We start from the raw sequence: 12921 nt of genomic DNA, 5'->3' as shown, positions 1-12921 counted from the left end.
TACGTTCTTAAACAGATGATTTTGCCATAGCCAGCATAATTATAGCATGTAGCCATGATATACAGAACTTTGCTCCCCAAAGTTCTTAGTATTATGCAATACACATTAAGCAGCTTGTGAAATACAAAAAACACAACATTGAAACTTACAGTATTTAACAAAATCCTTCTGAAAATCTTTCCTAGAATTGACAAAGGCTCTTCCTCTCTCAGTTCCAACTACAAACACATCTGTTTCATATACAGCAACACAGGCAACTTCTGCCTTGGACTTGGCAAGTTCTTTACACTACGAAAAGAAAAACAAAAAGCTTTTATTACCATAGTTAAGAGTACAGTTAATAGAAATGTATGTGGTATCATGTAAAACAGTTATTAGTTCTGCTGCCAGCATCCACCCTTCAGAAGGTACTGCAAGTAACAACATCAGCCATTAGCAAAGGACAATTTATACATCTGGAGTGCTTTTCATCAGGAATCTTAAAAGTATTGTTGATGCATTAGTGAAATTAAGGCCTTGTCTAGACTCAGAGATTGCACTGTTTTTAATTAAAATGATTTATGACATCAATCCATGTGAAATTATCACTTCCCTGTTAGATAATCATATTGAGTGTCTTACTCCAACTCCAACTTTCAACAGAACGTACAGGAGCTTTGTTCATTCACAGCACACTTATCACTCATCATGTTCATTCAGAAAGGTGTGGTTGCAAGCAGGAAGGCTGCCTGCAGTCTGCCTTGGCCTGCCTGCTGTGCTCAGGCTCAGGTGAATTCCTCCTGAGAAGGATTGCACCTTCCCTGTGAACACCTACATGTGTTCTGCTAGGAGAAATTTCTGGCAAAGTAGTAAGGCAGGAAGCCTGCGGAGCAAGGAAAGAGCAAAGATCCTAAGAAAATTAGTAAGACCGTCAAGAAGTGATCACAAAAAGTCAATTTCTCCTAGGAACTCAGATCAAAGTTTGCTGCAACCTATAAAGACACCAACTACTGCAGCATGAGAGGAAAAAGCAACACAAAGCTTTTAGGAACTGAATATACCCATTGGGAAAAGAGGCTTGCAATCCATTATCTATAACCATCCCATTCAAAGTTTCATTGCTCAAAAGAAAATTTTTGTTCTTGCTTATAATTTAAGACAACAATTTTAAAGAACCAAATCTTTGACAGTGCCTCAACTTCAAGGAAACAGGTCAGACATTTCCACTCACAGCCCTGGCCAACCTTAAACCCCACCACACAATGATAAAATAACTTCTACAAAACAGGTTATATGCCAATTTAAAAAAAAAAACCAGCAGTATTTTCTGAACAAGTTTTGTTGAATTGGTACAGCAGCTGAGGACAAGGCATTAACCTCAAGACCATTTATTCACTCTATATTACAGATAACAAAGACTAGAACATACTCTTGCCTTTCAACCACACTCTACCTGAGCAATCAAGAAATATTTCCCATTTATTTATTTGACAAAATAATTTTTGAAACAACCACACCACAACAAGAAACAAGATGACTGTTAAGATGACCATTAGCATGATTTTCCACAACCAAGGAGATAACAGTTACAGCTGGCTGAACAGCATGCAATAAGGTAAAGATATAACATTACACCTTTCCTGCTCCTCAGCAGGAGGCAATATATTGGTGTAATCCTGCACATGCCAAGACAGTTATGACACAGCTGCTTCTCTACTAACCATTGACTCAAGTGCTGACATGAGGAATGTAACCACCATTCTGCTTTCAGAGGAGTCTTCATCATGGATGGATGTTGCTGGTGCAGTAGCTTGGGCCATTTTCCTCCTATAAGATGAAATAATAAAAAAAACCCTGTTCAGATACACACAACAGTGCAAGAAAACTAAAATCTCTCTTACGCAAGCAAAGAAAACAAAAAACCAAAACTCAAACCCCCAGAATACACCCCACCACACACAAACAAGCAAATATACAGGTAAATTAACAGGAAGAAGTGCTCACTCTTCTATTCTTTCATGCTTACTGCTGGAGCTAAACATTCAAAAGTTAAAACGTTGTGCCATGACTAGACCACAAACCCTTTGTGCCTAGAAAGATACATATTAATTGATTAGCTGAATTTACATTGATTTTTCTTTCTAAGAGTGTTTGCAACTCCAGCAGTCTAGATAAACACAGCAAAAACCACTGGCATTAATGTACAGAAAAGAAATGGCAAATCATAGTTACGACAGAAGTATTAGAACAATCCTTCCTGTAATTATCATGGCCTAGCTCAAAACAAACCACCACCACCCTGCCCCAAAATCACGGCCTCAGAAAACAGTATCAGTAAACAGAACATGACATTTTTATTTGCATATTCTTCAGTTGTAGGGTTAACACCAAAGCTAAGTAGTCCCAATTAAGGTGTTAAAATTAAAAACTTAATTTCAGCAGTGACACAAAAAAAGAGATTTAAACCTATTCTCTGTATGTCATTCAGGAGACTTTAAACTTATTTAAGAAATAAGTAATAATCAGAACTTGTTTTGCTTCTGCTGGCAGAACTGTCTATACAAGAATGAATATATTGAGAACGAAGTTTCAGCAGCTGTTAAGAGCACATTTTTCTATTGGAGTGGTGCAACCTGTTGTGTTTATGCGTATCTAAAACAATAATTTGACATGCCTGGAGGAGGAGAGAATTGGTAGAGATTTAGCTGTTACAACTCCATGCACAAGTCTTGAAAAAAATCACCTCAAAAGTCAACATAGCTCAGATAAATGAGACATTTCACAACAGTTTGGTGAGACAGCTTGCTGCTCCTGCAGAACCTGGACACAGGACATGGCTCAAGTTTTCAAAGGTGACCTGTATCCTATTAGATGTGCAGACAAGTCAGGGCAGCACAAATAACCATTGCATGTGATAATGATGTACTTAAGCCACCTTAAAAAGGCCACAAAGGTCTAGTGAAACAGGATGCCCTTTGTACAAACAATGCATGCCTTGCTAACAACTGTGTGCCCCTGAAGAACTAAAAGACTGATAAGAAGGGAACATCCTACCGCAGGAGGCGCCCAAAGTTGAATAATTGCTAATAGGCATGAAGTCAGCAAAGATCTTCAATAACTGGAGGAAAAGTAAAGGTGACAGGGGGACATCACGACCACCGACTTAATTCAAGACCAAAAAGACTTACCTCCCCACCCTCCTTGAACATGCGCTGTAGAATAAGAGAACACTACCTTTAATTCGAATTGGGGAAAACTTCAGCCCAATAGAAACTGTGGTGGATAAGCAACTACCGATTAGCTTTGGGGAAGAACACTGGACACTAAATACGTAAAACTAAACTGTATAAATTGCTTGCCCGTTTAGGCATGAGGTGTGCTAGCTTTGCGAATTACCACCTAGCCCCCATCTTTGCACAAACATGAATTGGAATAAAACACCTCTGCTCTGTGCGTATATTGGCGATTCAGTGGTGATACCACTGGGTAAACAACCCCATTTTGGGGACAACAATAATACATGCTTACATTGGAAAAAAATGGCACAAATTGGGGCGGGGGGGGGGGCAGAGCATGCAAGGCTAGCAACACTGCAAGCTCACAACAGCCATCCAGCAGCCTTCTGGCTCTCCAGACACAGGCCGGCAAGGTTTAAACAGCTTTAAAACTGCGCTACAGATAAACTAGCAGTGGCAGAGTCAGCAGCTGTTTGAGGATGCAGGTAATGAGAGGTCTGAACGCCGGCACCAGCTACACTGAGGAGTAGGCAAACAGGTCCAGGTCTGGAAAAGGAACAAAACCTCAAGAGTGAATATAAAGGAATAAACTGTTGAATGATGTTGGTTGCTTCAGTGACCTAAGAATGGGTCAGCTGGGGATGGGGAGACAGAAGCTGATGGGGTTCTCTTCCAGAGGAAGAGAGGCATCTTTCTTACTGCTTGCGGAATATCAGAGGGAAAAGGGAGATTATGATGCAACATAGACAAATCAGTCTTCACTGAGCTATGATTTTTTGGTACCTAATAGAGTTCTCAAGCTCATCTTTGGAACTCATCTAAGGTTAGGATGCTGACAGTGATTTTAAACATGATAGCTTTTAGACTTTTCAAAATTATATCTTAACAATCCAATATTAAAGATTAAACAGAACATAACTACACAGTTGTTCTGCATCAGTTCAACACCTCCCAAACTAGCAGTGGCACTAACATACGTACCTGCTCCAGTCTAGGTGAAAAATCACACTGTAAAAACAAGAGTAAACTTATTTTCCATTTGTGACAGACTGAAAGAGTGAATGTCTCAAACATTGTGGTAGGGCAAGTTCTGCATAACAACAAAATCTGCATAGCAAGGAACCCCAGCTGAGAAGCTACCGATCAGCACGCATCAGCAACGGGACAGGGAGGACATGCCCAAGGGTGAGCAGCAACCTGTTCTGATGTGCTAACAGGGCAGCTCACTGTGCATGGCCAAAGGTCAAACAACGGTCATGTCTGCAGGGAAGAAGTTACTCCCCAAATGACCCCCAAGCCCACCGACCCATTTCCCAAAGGTTCTGAAAGCACAAACCACACCTGGCACTTAATTAGCCCAATGAGTTCAAGTGCCCACCCAAAGGAGGGGCAAGGATGATAAAAGGACACAAACTGAAGCCTCACACACACACAGCCACAGGAACTGGACCTTTAGACCAACACTGGACACAGGACCTGTAAAATCTCTCTCTTTTCCTTTTTCCCTCCCTTTTTCTCTCTTTGTCCTTCCTTTTCTATAATCCCTACACCTCATCCCTTTAAGACATAAAACTGCTGACCAAGTCTGGGACTAAGAGTGGATCTAGCCACCCTTAGGCTCTTCTCTGAGGAGTCTAGAAAGCAAGGGGGTCCACTCTGAACCTCAAGACCCAACAGGAGGGATCTCCTTATTCCCTGAATTGATGTACATGGTTACCACAGGTTACACAGGTCACTGAGCTAGTTTCATGCCAATTCCTGTTGTGAGAAACCCCGCCACCTATTGTTATGTCTCCCAAGTTCAGTTTGTTTCTGCCATGAATAAAATGTTTAACTGATCATTTGGTGTTGTTTCACCTTCATTTAGCCCAAGGGAATTCCAAATTCAACAGAACTCCCTGGTCTGTCCAGCCTGGGTCGTGACACTATTTTGCGGAGGTACCTTTTCCAGAAAATAGACCAAGGAAATTCTAGCGATCATTTGAAGGCTGTTAATGCACAAGCACATCAGAGAAGTGCCAGCTCAGGCTTCCTCCCCCATGCAGAATTGCTCCCATCCCTGGAAGGTGGTTTCTGATCCATAGGCACACAGTGAATCAAGTTGGGGAGCTTGCCAGGGAATGGGAGAAGCACTCCACTGGACTGGCTCCCAGTTTGATTTACTGCACAGCCCCACAAACAGCCATCCTGGCTCAACAGAGAGGACAGCATATCCTAAGCTACCTTGCTGCTGCATGTGAGGCCACAGCCTCAGTATCTCAGAATCGCAATTGGATCAGGAGTTGGGTTAGGTTATCATTGGACTACTCTGCTAATAACATTTGGAAGAGTCTTTCCAAAGTATAAAGTCATAGTGCCTTGTCTTTTTAGGATACCCATTCTTTAACCAGTTTGCATGGTGCCTGTCCTGGTTTTGGCTGGGATAGAGTTAATTTTCTTTCTAGTAGCTGGTATAGTGTTATGTTTTGGATTTAGTGTGAGAATAATGTTGATAACACACTGATGTTTCCAGTTGTTGCTAATTAGTGTTTAGACTAAGTCAAGGATTTTTCAGCTTCTCACACCCAGCCAGCAAGAAGGCTGGAGGAGCACAAGAAGTTGAGAGGGGACACAGCCAGGACAGCTGACCCAAACTGTCCAAAGGAGTATTCCATACCATGGGATGTCATGCCTGGTATATATATAAACCAGGGGGTGTTGGCTGGGGGGGTAGGGATTGCTGCTCAAGAACTAACTGGGCATCAGTCAGCAAGTGGTGAGCAATTACATCACACATCACTTGTTTTGTATATTCCAATCCTTTTATTATTATTATCGTTATTATCATTATTATTATTTTCTTCCTTTCTGTCCTATTAAACTGTTTTTATCTAAACCCATGAGTTTTACCTCCCTCCATCCCACTGGGGGGGGGGGCAGGAAGTGAGTGAGCAGCTGCATGGTGTTTAGTTGCTGGCTGGGGTTAAACCACGACAGTGCCAGATCAGTGTTTAATGTAGATTCAAAAGACATCCTGTTGCACCATGACAGCACAAGAATATTTCTTCCTACCCACTTGACAGCAAGTCACATGTGAAAGATCCTCCCCCCCCCCCCCAACATTTCATTAGTTTCTCCCCTTCAAACAACAGTTTTTTCCACTATCCTTAGTTATACCACTGGGACAGTGTTTATTATTAGAAAGAGTAGGCTATGGTTCAGTACATCTAATGAACCTGGCTGCCTTTCCAAGATCCAGCCCTTAGAAAGAGTGTGACAACATCATTGCCCAACATAAATCCCCAGTGCAAAGCCTTGAAAAAAGTGTAACACCTTACCCATTACCACTGTGCTACACAAAAAGGCCAATTTAAAAACCATCCTTTGAACAATTATAAGCTGGCTGCCAGAGTACCACTTATGATATATCTATTAATCTTAATCACATATTGCTAAAAAAGAACTTCCAGATCAGTTAATATTAGTTATAATTACCTATAAATCCTTCAGTTTAACTGTGCCAAGATGAGCCTTTGCCCAAGTAAAGACTTGTAACAGTGAACAAAGCCTTGCAAAATATACTGGTCGAGTACCGAGATTGTAGCATTTAGCCATTCCTGCCTGTGGTTTAACCCCAGTCGGCAACTAAGGACCACACAGCCACTCACTCTCTCCTCCCCATCAGGATGGAGGCGAGAATCAGAAGGGCAAAAGTGAGAAAACTCGTGGGTTAAGATAAAGACAGTTTAACAGGTAAAGCAAAAGCTGCACGCTCAGGCAAAGCAAACAAGGAATTCATTCACCACTTCCCATCAGCAGGCAGGTGTTCAGCCATCTCCAGGAAAGCAGGGCTCCATCACGTGTAATGGTGACTCAGGAAGACAAAACACCATCAGTCCAAACGTCCCCCCCTTCCTCCTTCTTCCCCCAGCTTTATATGCTGAGCATGACACCATATGGTCTGGGATATCCCTTTGGTTAGTTGGGGTCAGCTGTCCCAGCTGTGTCCCCTTCCAAATTCTTGTGCCCCTCCCAGCGTACTCAGTGGGCGGGTAGGGTGAGGAGCAGAAAAGACCTTGACTTTGTGTAAGCACTGCTCAGCAATAACAAAAACATCCCTGTGTTATCAGCACTGTTTTCAGCACAAACCCAACATAGCCACGTACTAGCTACTATGAAGAAAATCAACTCTATCCCAGCCAAAACCAGCATGCTGTGCTGCCTGATGAGAAGGTCACATGATATAGAGCTAAAAAACACTCTCGGTTTTCCTTTTATAAGAAGAAAAACAAAGACCAAAGCTTTTCAGGAAGCCAAATGAAACCAATGTGTATCTCACTCAACACGTTTCTTGCTAGCTTCTACTCTTAAGAACCAAAAAATAGAAATAGTCAAGGTAAGAGAGAACAAAACCACAAGACACAGTTACTTTCCATCTTCCCTGTACTCATGCAGGGGCAGACATGCTAATCTTGATAAACCCACTAGTAAAGGATACTCTCTCTAGTAGTTGCTTGTCAGACACACAAAAAGCAAAACCAAAAAAATAATTAAGCTTTATGAAGAAAAACTGTTATTTAAGCATATAAAGAATACATATGGAAAAAGGGGGGGGGTGGGGGAGATGGAATATGTGTTTCTTAGAGAAAAGTCTTAATAAGCAATAGCAACATGGTTTTACCCTTCACTAGATGCAATGCAAGCAGGTATTCCCAAAATGATACATCTATCCATTGTCTGCTGCTCTCCAGAAAAGCAGCTGTGAGTGCCAAAGCATACATCTCTCCATTAACCCCTCACCTAGCATTACAAACACTAAAACAAATCCTGCCACACTGGTGGAAAAGAGCATAACTCCCATGAACCCCAAAATACAGCTGGATGCGAGTTTGTGTGAGCTCATCCTTACACACCACTGAAGATTTGCTGCTCCCTAGGGGAAAGAAGTCCAGCTCCTGTTAGACTCCCATGGGCCACTTCTGATACTTGGGGAGGGGGAGTTATTCTAGCAGAGTACAAAAGCACACATTTCATTACAAAGCTAGAACAAGAAGAAACATAACAAAAAATCTAACAAAGCTAGACTGCTTCTTGGCTGTTGCAGCTTTCACCCCTTGGCTTCTTTGCCTTCTGGGCCAAGGCACAATTTCAGCATATTTAGCTCTGCCCAAATATTGGCCTTCTGACAAAGGACAGAATTGATTCTTTCCAAAGTGTACAGATTAATACTCACAATCTGTTAAGAGCAAATGCATCTTTTTAAACAGATCTTGGCTAAAAATCTCTGTTATTTTTCCTACAATTTGGTTCAGATCCTGTGTTTCAGATGAAGTTAAGTCTGACAGTTCTTAGTTAACCTAGCATAGAAACTGTTGGGATCCAAACCTATCACCACCATTTTTTCTGATTTTCTGTAACATATCCACCGTAGCTGCAGTGCACACAGGGTTAGGAGATTCTCACCTTCACCCTCCAGCATCTGTTCATAGCTGACCTACGCAATCCCATTAGGATGATCTATTTTCCTTGTTATGATGTCATTGATCATTTTAAAATCATACATATACTCTATAAGCAACAATTTTCAGCTCCTTTCAACCACTAGACTGCTCACATGTAGCAGAAATACAACAAGCTTAAAAGCAAGGGTGCTCAAGACTGTGTGACACTCCTACCTTCAGATACACACAATTATTTTTTGAAAGGAAATATTTTCACCAGCCACAGCCTAAGAGAAATAGAAGCAAAGGATCTGGGAGTTCCTTCACAAAAACATTGCCAGTTCTTCACCATCTGCATCTGGTGCATGTGGACTATGAATCAATTCAGATGAGCAACATCCATGTTACCTCTGTGGAGGCCCAGCCTGTTCTGAAACACAAACACTGCTGGACCACACCAAGCAAAAACAGCTCCAGATGTTCAGAGCCAGCTCAACCCAAAGCAAAGAGGCAGAGGCAGGTCTGGCAGAGTTTAGCTCTGCTTACAGCCTACACCAAAAAAAAAGGGTGAAGCTTCCTGACATCAGGAACAGGAAGGAGAGACAATATGGAGATACCAGAGGGCATTTAGTCAACTCAAACCCATCTGGGTTTCTCTCTTTTGGCTTACTGCCAGCTCTTCCAGGCAGAAGTTGGCTCCCTTGGAGGTACAAACCTGGACTCATTGGCTACGGAGCAGCATCATGTACATATGCATGGTCAGCTCTTAGCTAAGACTGAGCCCAGGCTGCTAACCACCCCCCCCAAATGAATAAAAACAACCCTCAAGGACAGCAAAGTAGCCCTGAAGAGGCCTTAACATGCCAGGGAGGCTCTGCCCATCTCCCTTCCACGCATACTCCCTGAAGTATCTCTGTTGCCTTTTTTTCCAGCCTCTTATCTGGAGCAGCAGAGCAGCTGATTTAGGAAAAGTGCACATCATGGTTAAAGTCAACCTTCTTCCTCCTTTGCTCACTAAAAATTAAGTGTGTTTATCTCCCTAACCGTAAGCTATATCGCTTTCTAGTCCGAGACACAACGAATACAGACATGGCACTCACCGGTTTCACCCGAGGAGCAGGTTCCCTGGTAAGCACCCTTTTGCCATTCACACCCGACACCATTACAAGCGCAGCAATAGTGAGTGACCCATTAAACACGGCAGCTGGGACGTTTGCTGTCGCCATTTCATCCAACTCCCACTGCAGGGATTTAACTCGCAGCGGCAGAATCAACAAGACGGAGCACTGAGCGTACACACCAGCAGTGCTACTTACAGCACCACATCCCACTCTAATTAATGAAAAGATTCGCAGAATCGTGCCACTTAAATAAAATCTCACTGGAAACCAACACACTGCCCCAAATCCCTACTGTAGTGCTCACTGATTTAAGCTTTCGTTTTTTCCCTCCGAGGGCAGCCGAACAGAAGGTCAGCAACCAAAGGCAGTCAGGAAAGAGAACAAGGGCCCCTAGCAAACAAAGCTCTGAGGGGAAACACCTGGTGCTCAGCACACCGATAGCACCAAGACAGTACAAAGTCACACGAAACCAGCAGCATTTCGCTGGGGGTAGGGGGGCACAGTTCATTACGCAGCTGTGAGACATCCCCCCCCCCCCAAAAAAAAAAAACAGTAATAATTAATTCCCATTTTTCTAGGTACTTTTATGATTCTCAGCACCACATGATGACTTTTTAGTTAGCCTAGACGCAACTACCTCTGCTACTCTAAGAACCGTTAAAAAAGTAAAACACGATTCCAGCAACTGTTATTCTAAAAGCAACTCTGATTTCTCTCATTCATAAGCCTGCATGTTTGCAAAGAGATATTTAAATTTGCTTTTCACTATTTCTAAAGATTCCAATCCAGACCAGCATATAATCTTGAAATTTTAGATAAAATGAAAATGCAGTGTGTAACTAAATACATCACAAGGCAGCCATATAAAAGTGAACTTACTGCCCAGTTTGGAGTAGTTAAGAAACCATTAGCATGAAACTCCATTTCTACATTAAAGCCGGACAGACTCAGGGAACAATTCACTTAGGTTTTTTTTAGTTTTTAAGTACACAGTGTCCTACTGCAGCACCTAGGCATTTGTGAATTACAGTGAAACCATGTAAACAAAATGAAATATTAATCACAGCAGTCCTGACCATCTGACAATTTCTGTCTTTACCAGTATAATTATATTTACTTAGTCAACATGATAACCATGTTGAATAACAATTACTTTAGTTCTATGTGTCCATCAACACTTACACATAATATTTGAGAAGTGAATTAGTCTAAACTCTATTAGTATTTATTTAATTATAACAGAATTGGTGCTGGCACTTTTTCCAGGGTGAGAAATTGTCCTCGCTAGCGTGAGCTGGTCCTTTGGATAGCTATGTCATACTGCAACAGCCACAGGAAACAAAAGGCTCAAAGTGATTTAAGGGCAAACAAAATACCTTTAATTCCTCTGGGGTTCCCACAAAGAGGTACACCAACACTAAACATGCATTTGTGTTCTAACACCTTGAAAAAAAAAAATCATCCTATCAGTATATAGCCAGTACCTGAAGTGCACACCCTGGCACAGTAGCTTCATGCAGTGAACTGCCCTGTGTCCGCACCAGTGTGCTGCTGCCCATCACGGCATGCATCGGGGCACTCTGGGAAGCCTGTGAAACTAATCGCCCCCGTCACTCTTCAGCAGTAATCGGTCCCCTCCGTTTGGTCACTTAATTCCCTCTGCATCTCTCTCCCTTGCTCTATTGCTGTATTTAACCAAACAAACCAGAACACCAATTTCCATGGAATCAATTACACGTGTTCTTCCTTGAATTAAAGCATTTAGGTCAATCCTATGAGAAGTCTCTCTCCGCCCAGGATCCGAGACCAGAAGTAGAAGTCAATAAGCAAGAGTTTGGGAATGCGTCAGTAACTTTTTGTCAGAAAATTACAAATCCACAGTCTTTCCAGAGGAACGTGAGTTTCAATCAAACTTCTATGAAAAGGTTTCATATCCTGATAGATAAGACAAAGGGCTATCAGTAGCCTCTTACCAGGCCGTACAGGGGACAAACTTTTACGCCATCTAATTTACCTAATGGATATACAAGCCTTTCTTTTGGGTTTTTTTTGTTGGGTTTTGGTTTGGTTTTTTTTTTTTTGGGGGGGGGGGGGGGGGGGTGGGGGTGGGGGTTAAATACGTTTCATAAGGTTTTGTTATTTTAATTGCAGAGTTAAAGTTAGACAAGCAGAAACAAATATTAGGTATACTTAAAAACATAGTCTAAAAGTTCCTCCTTGTTGTGAGATATTAACCAAAAGATTTGTACATGCTGACAACAACTCAGCTACATCATTAGCTTACAAGAGGATGGCTGCACTCATTAAACAGTCACCACACGGATGTTTCTCTCAAGCAACTTACACACCAAACTGTTCGCAAAAGAAGCCTTCAAATAAAGAGTTGGAAACACGAGAGGTGATACCCAAAACACTGTGACGATTAAAAACATTGCCACGAATCCAAGAGAGGCTGGTAATGTTACACATCCACACAGGTGTACGATTTTACGTCGACCTCACTTAAACATCAGGTCGACGGACTTCTGTAACAATTCTTTCCCGCCGGGTAGGGAAGTCCTCTGCTGCCGGCCATGCTGCTGCACATCACCCCACCTTTGCTGGAAGCCGGCCCCCAGCACCCCCTCTGCAGAAGCGGGTCTCTCTGCCGAGCCCTCCTGCCCTAACGCTCTCCCCCAGGCAATCTGCTCCCCTTGACAGCGGAGTAGAGCACAGGGAGACACCGAAGCGCTAGACTGAATTCACAGTTAAGTCGCCTGGTAAATGGAAGAAGGAAAAAAAAAAGGGGGAGGACTAAACGCCTCTAGATTTTACGAAAATAAAATTTAAAAAAAGTGTCATTCTGCTTACTAGACGTTAACTCCACGCACGCCTCACCTGAGCTGCCTGTGCACTTCCTCCCCGGCGCCCGGGCACCGGCCTACACCGGTCTGCGCTGTCCCAGGGCAGGGGCTCGGCCCTCACCCCGCGCCCACAACCCCAAACGCGCACCCTCCCCCCCATCCCCGCCATGGCGGAAGGAGCCTCCGCCGCCCCCCCGGGCAGGGTCCCGCCACGGCCCTTCGGGGGCGGCGGGTCCCACCGCAGCTCCTTCGCCTACCCCGCCCCGCCCCTTCCCGCCCGCGCCCAATCGCCGCCGCCCCGCGCAGGCCTCCGGCACGTGCG

General features: G+C 43.2%; 1 protein-coding gene across 9 annotated transcripts in view; it reads right to left on the bottom strand.

Annotated features, from left to right (window-relative positions):
- GTF2I (general transcription factor IIi) overlaps positions 1-12921 on the bottom strand; it is an 80713-nt gene that overhangs the window by 67077 nt on the left and 715 nt on the right. For all 9 annotated transcript variants that reach the window (XM_049803484.1, XM_049803481.1, XM_049803483.1 and 6 more), the window contains exons 2-3: positions 1701-1806; positions 150-288 (exon numbers count right to left, since the gene is read on the bottom strand). In XM_049803484.1, the coding sequence (XP_049659441.1) occupies positions 150-288; positions 1701-1799 (238 nt within the window). In that variant the 5' untranslated portion in view covers positions 1800-1806. The remainder of the gene's footprint in view (positions 1-149; positions 289-1700; positions 1807-12921) is intronic.

Source organism: Accipiter gentilis, chromosome 6, assembly GCF_929443795.1.
Source record: "Accipiter gentilis chromosome 6, bAccGen1.1, whole genome shotgun sequence".
In the NCBI taxonomy this organism is placed as follows: domain Eukaryota; kingdom Metazoa; phylum Chordata; class Aves; order Accipitriformes; family Accipitridae; genus Astur; species Astur gentilis.
Note: the sequence above shows the minus strand (reverse complement) of the source record. Positions and strands in the feature narration are given on the sequence as shown.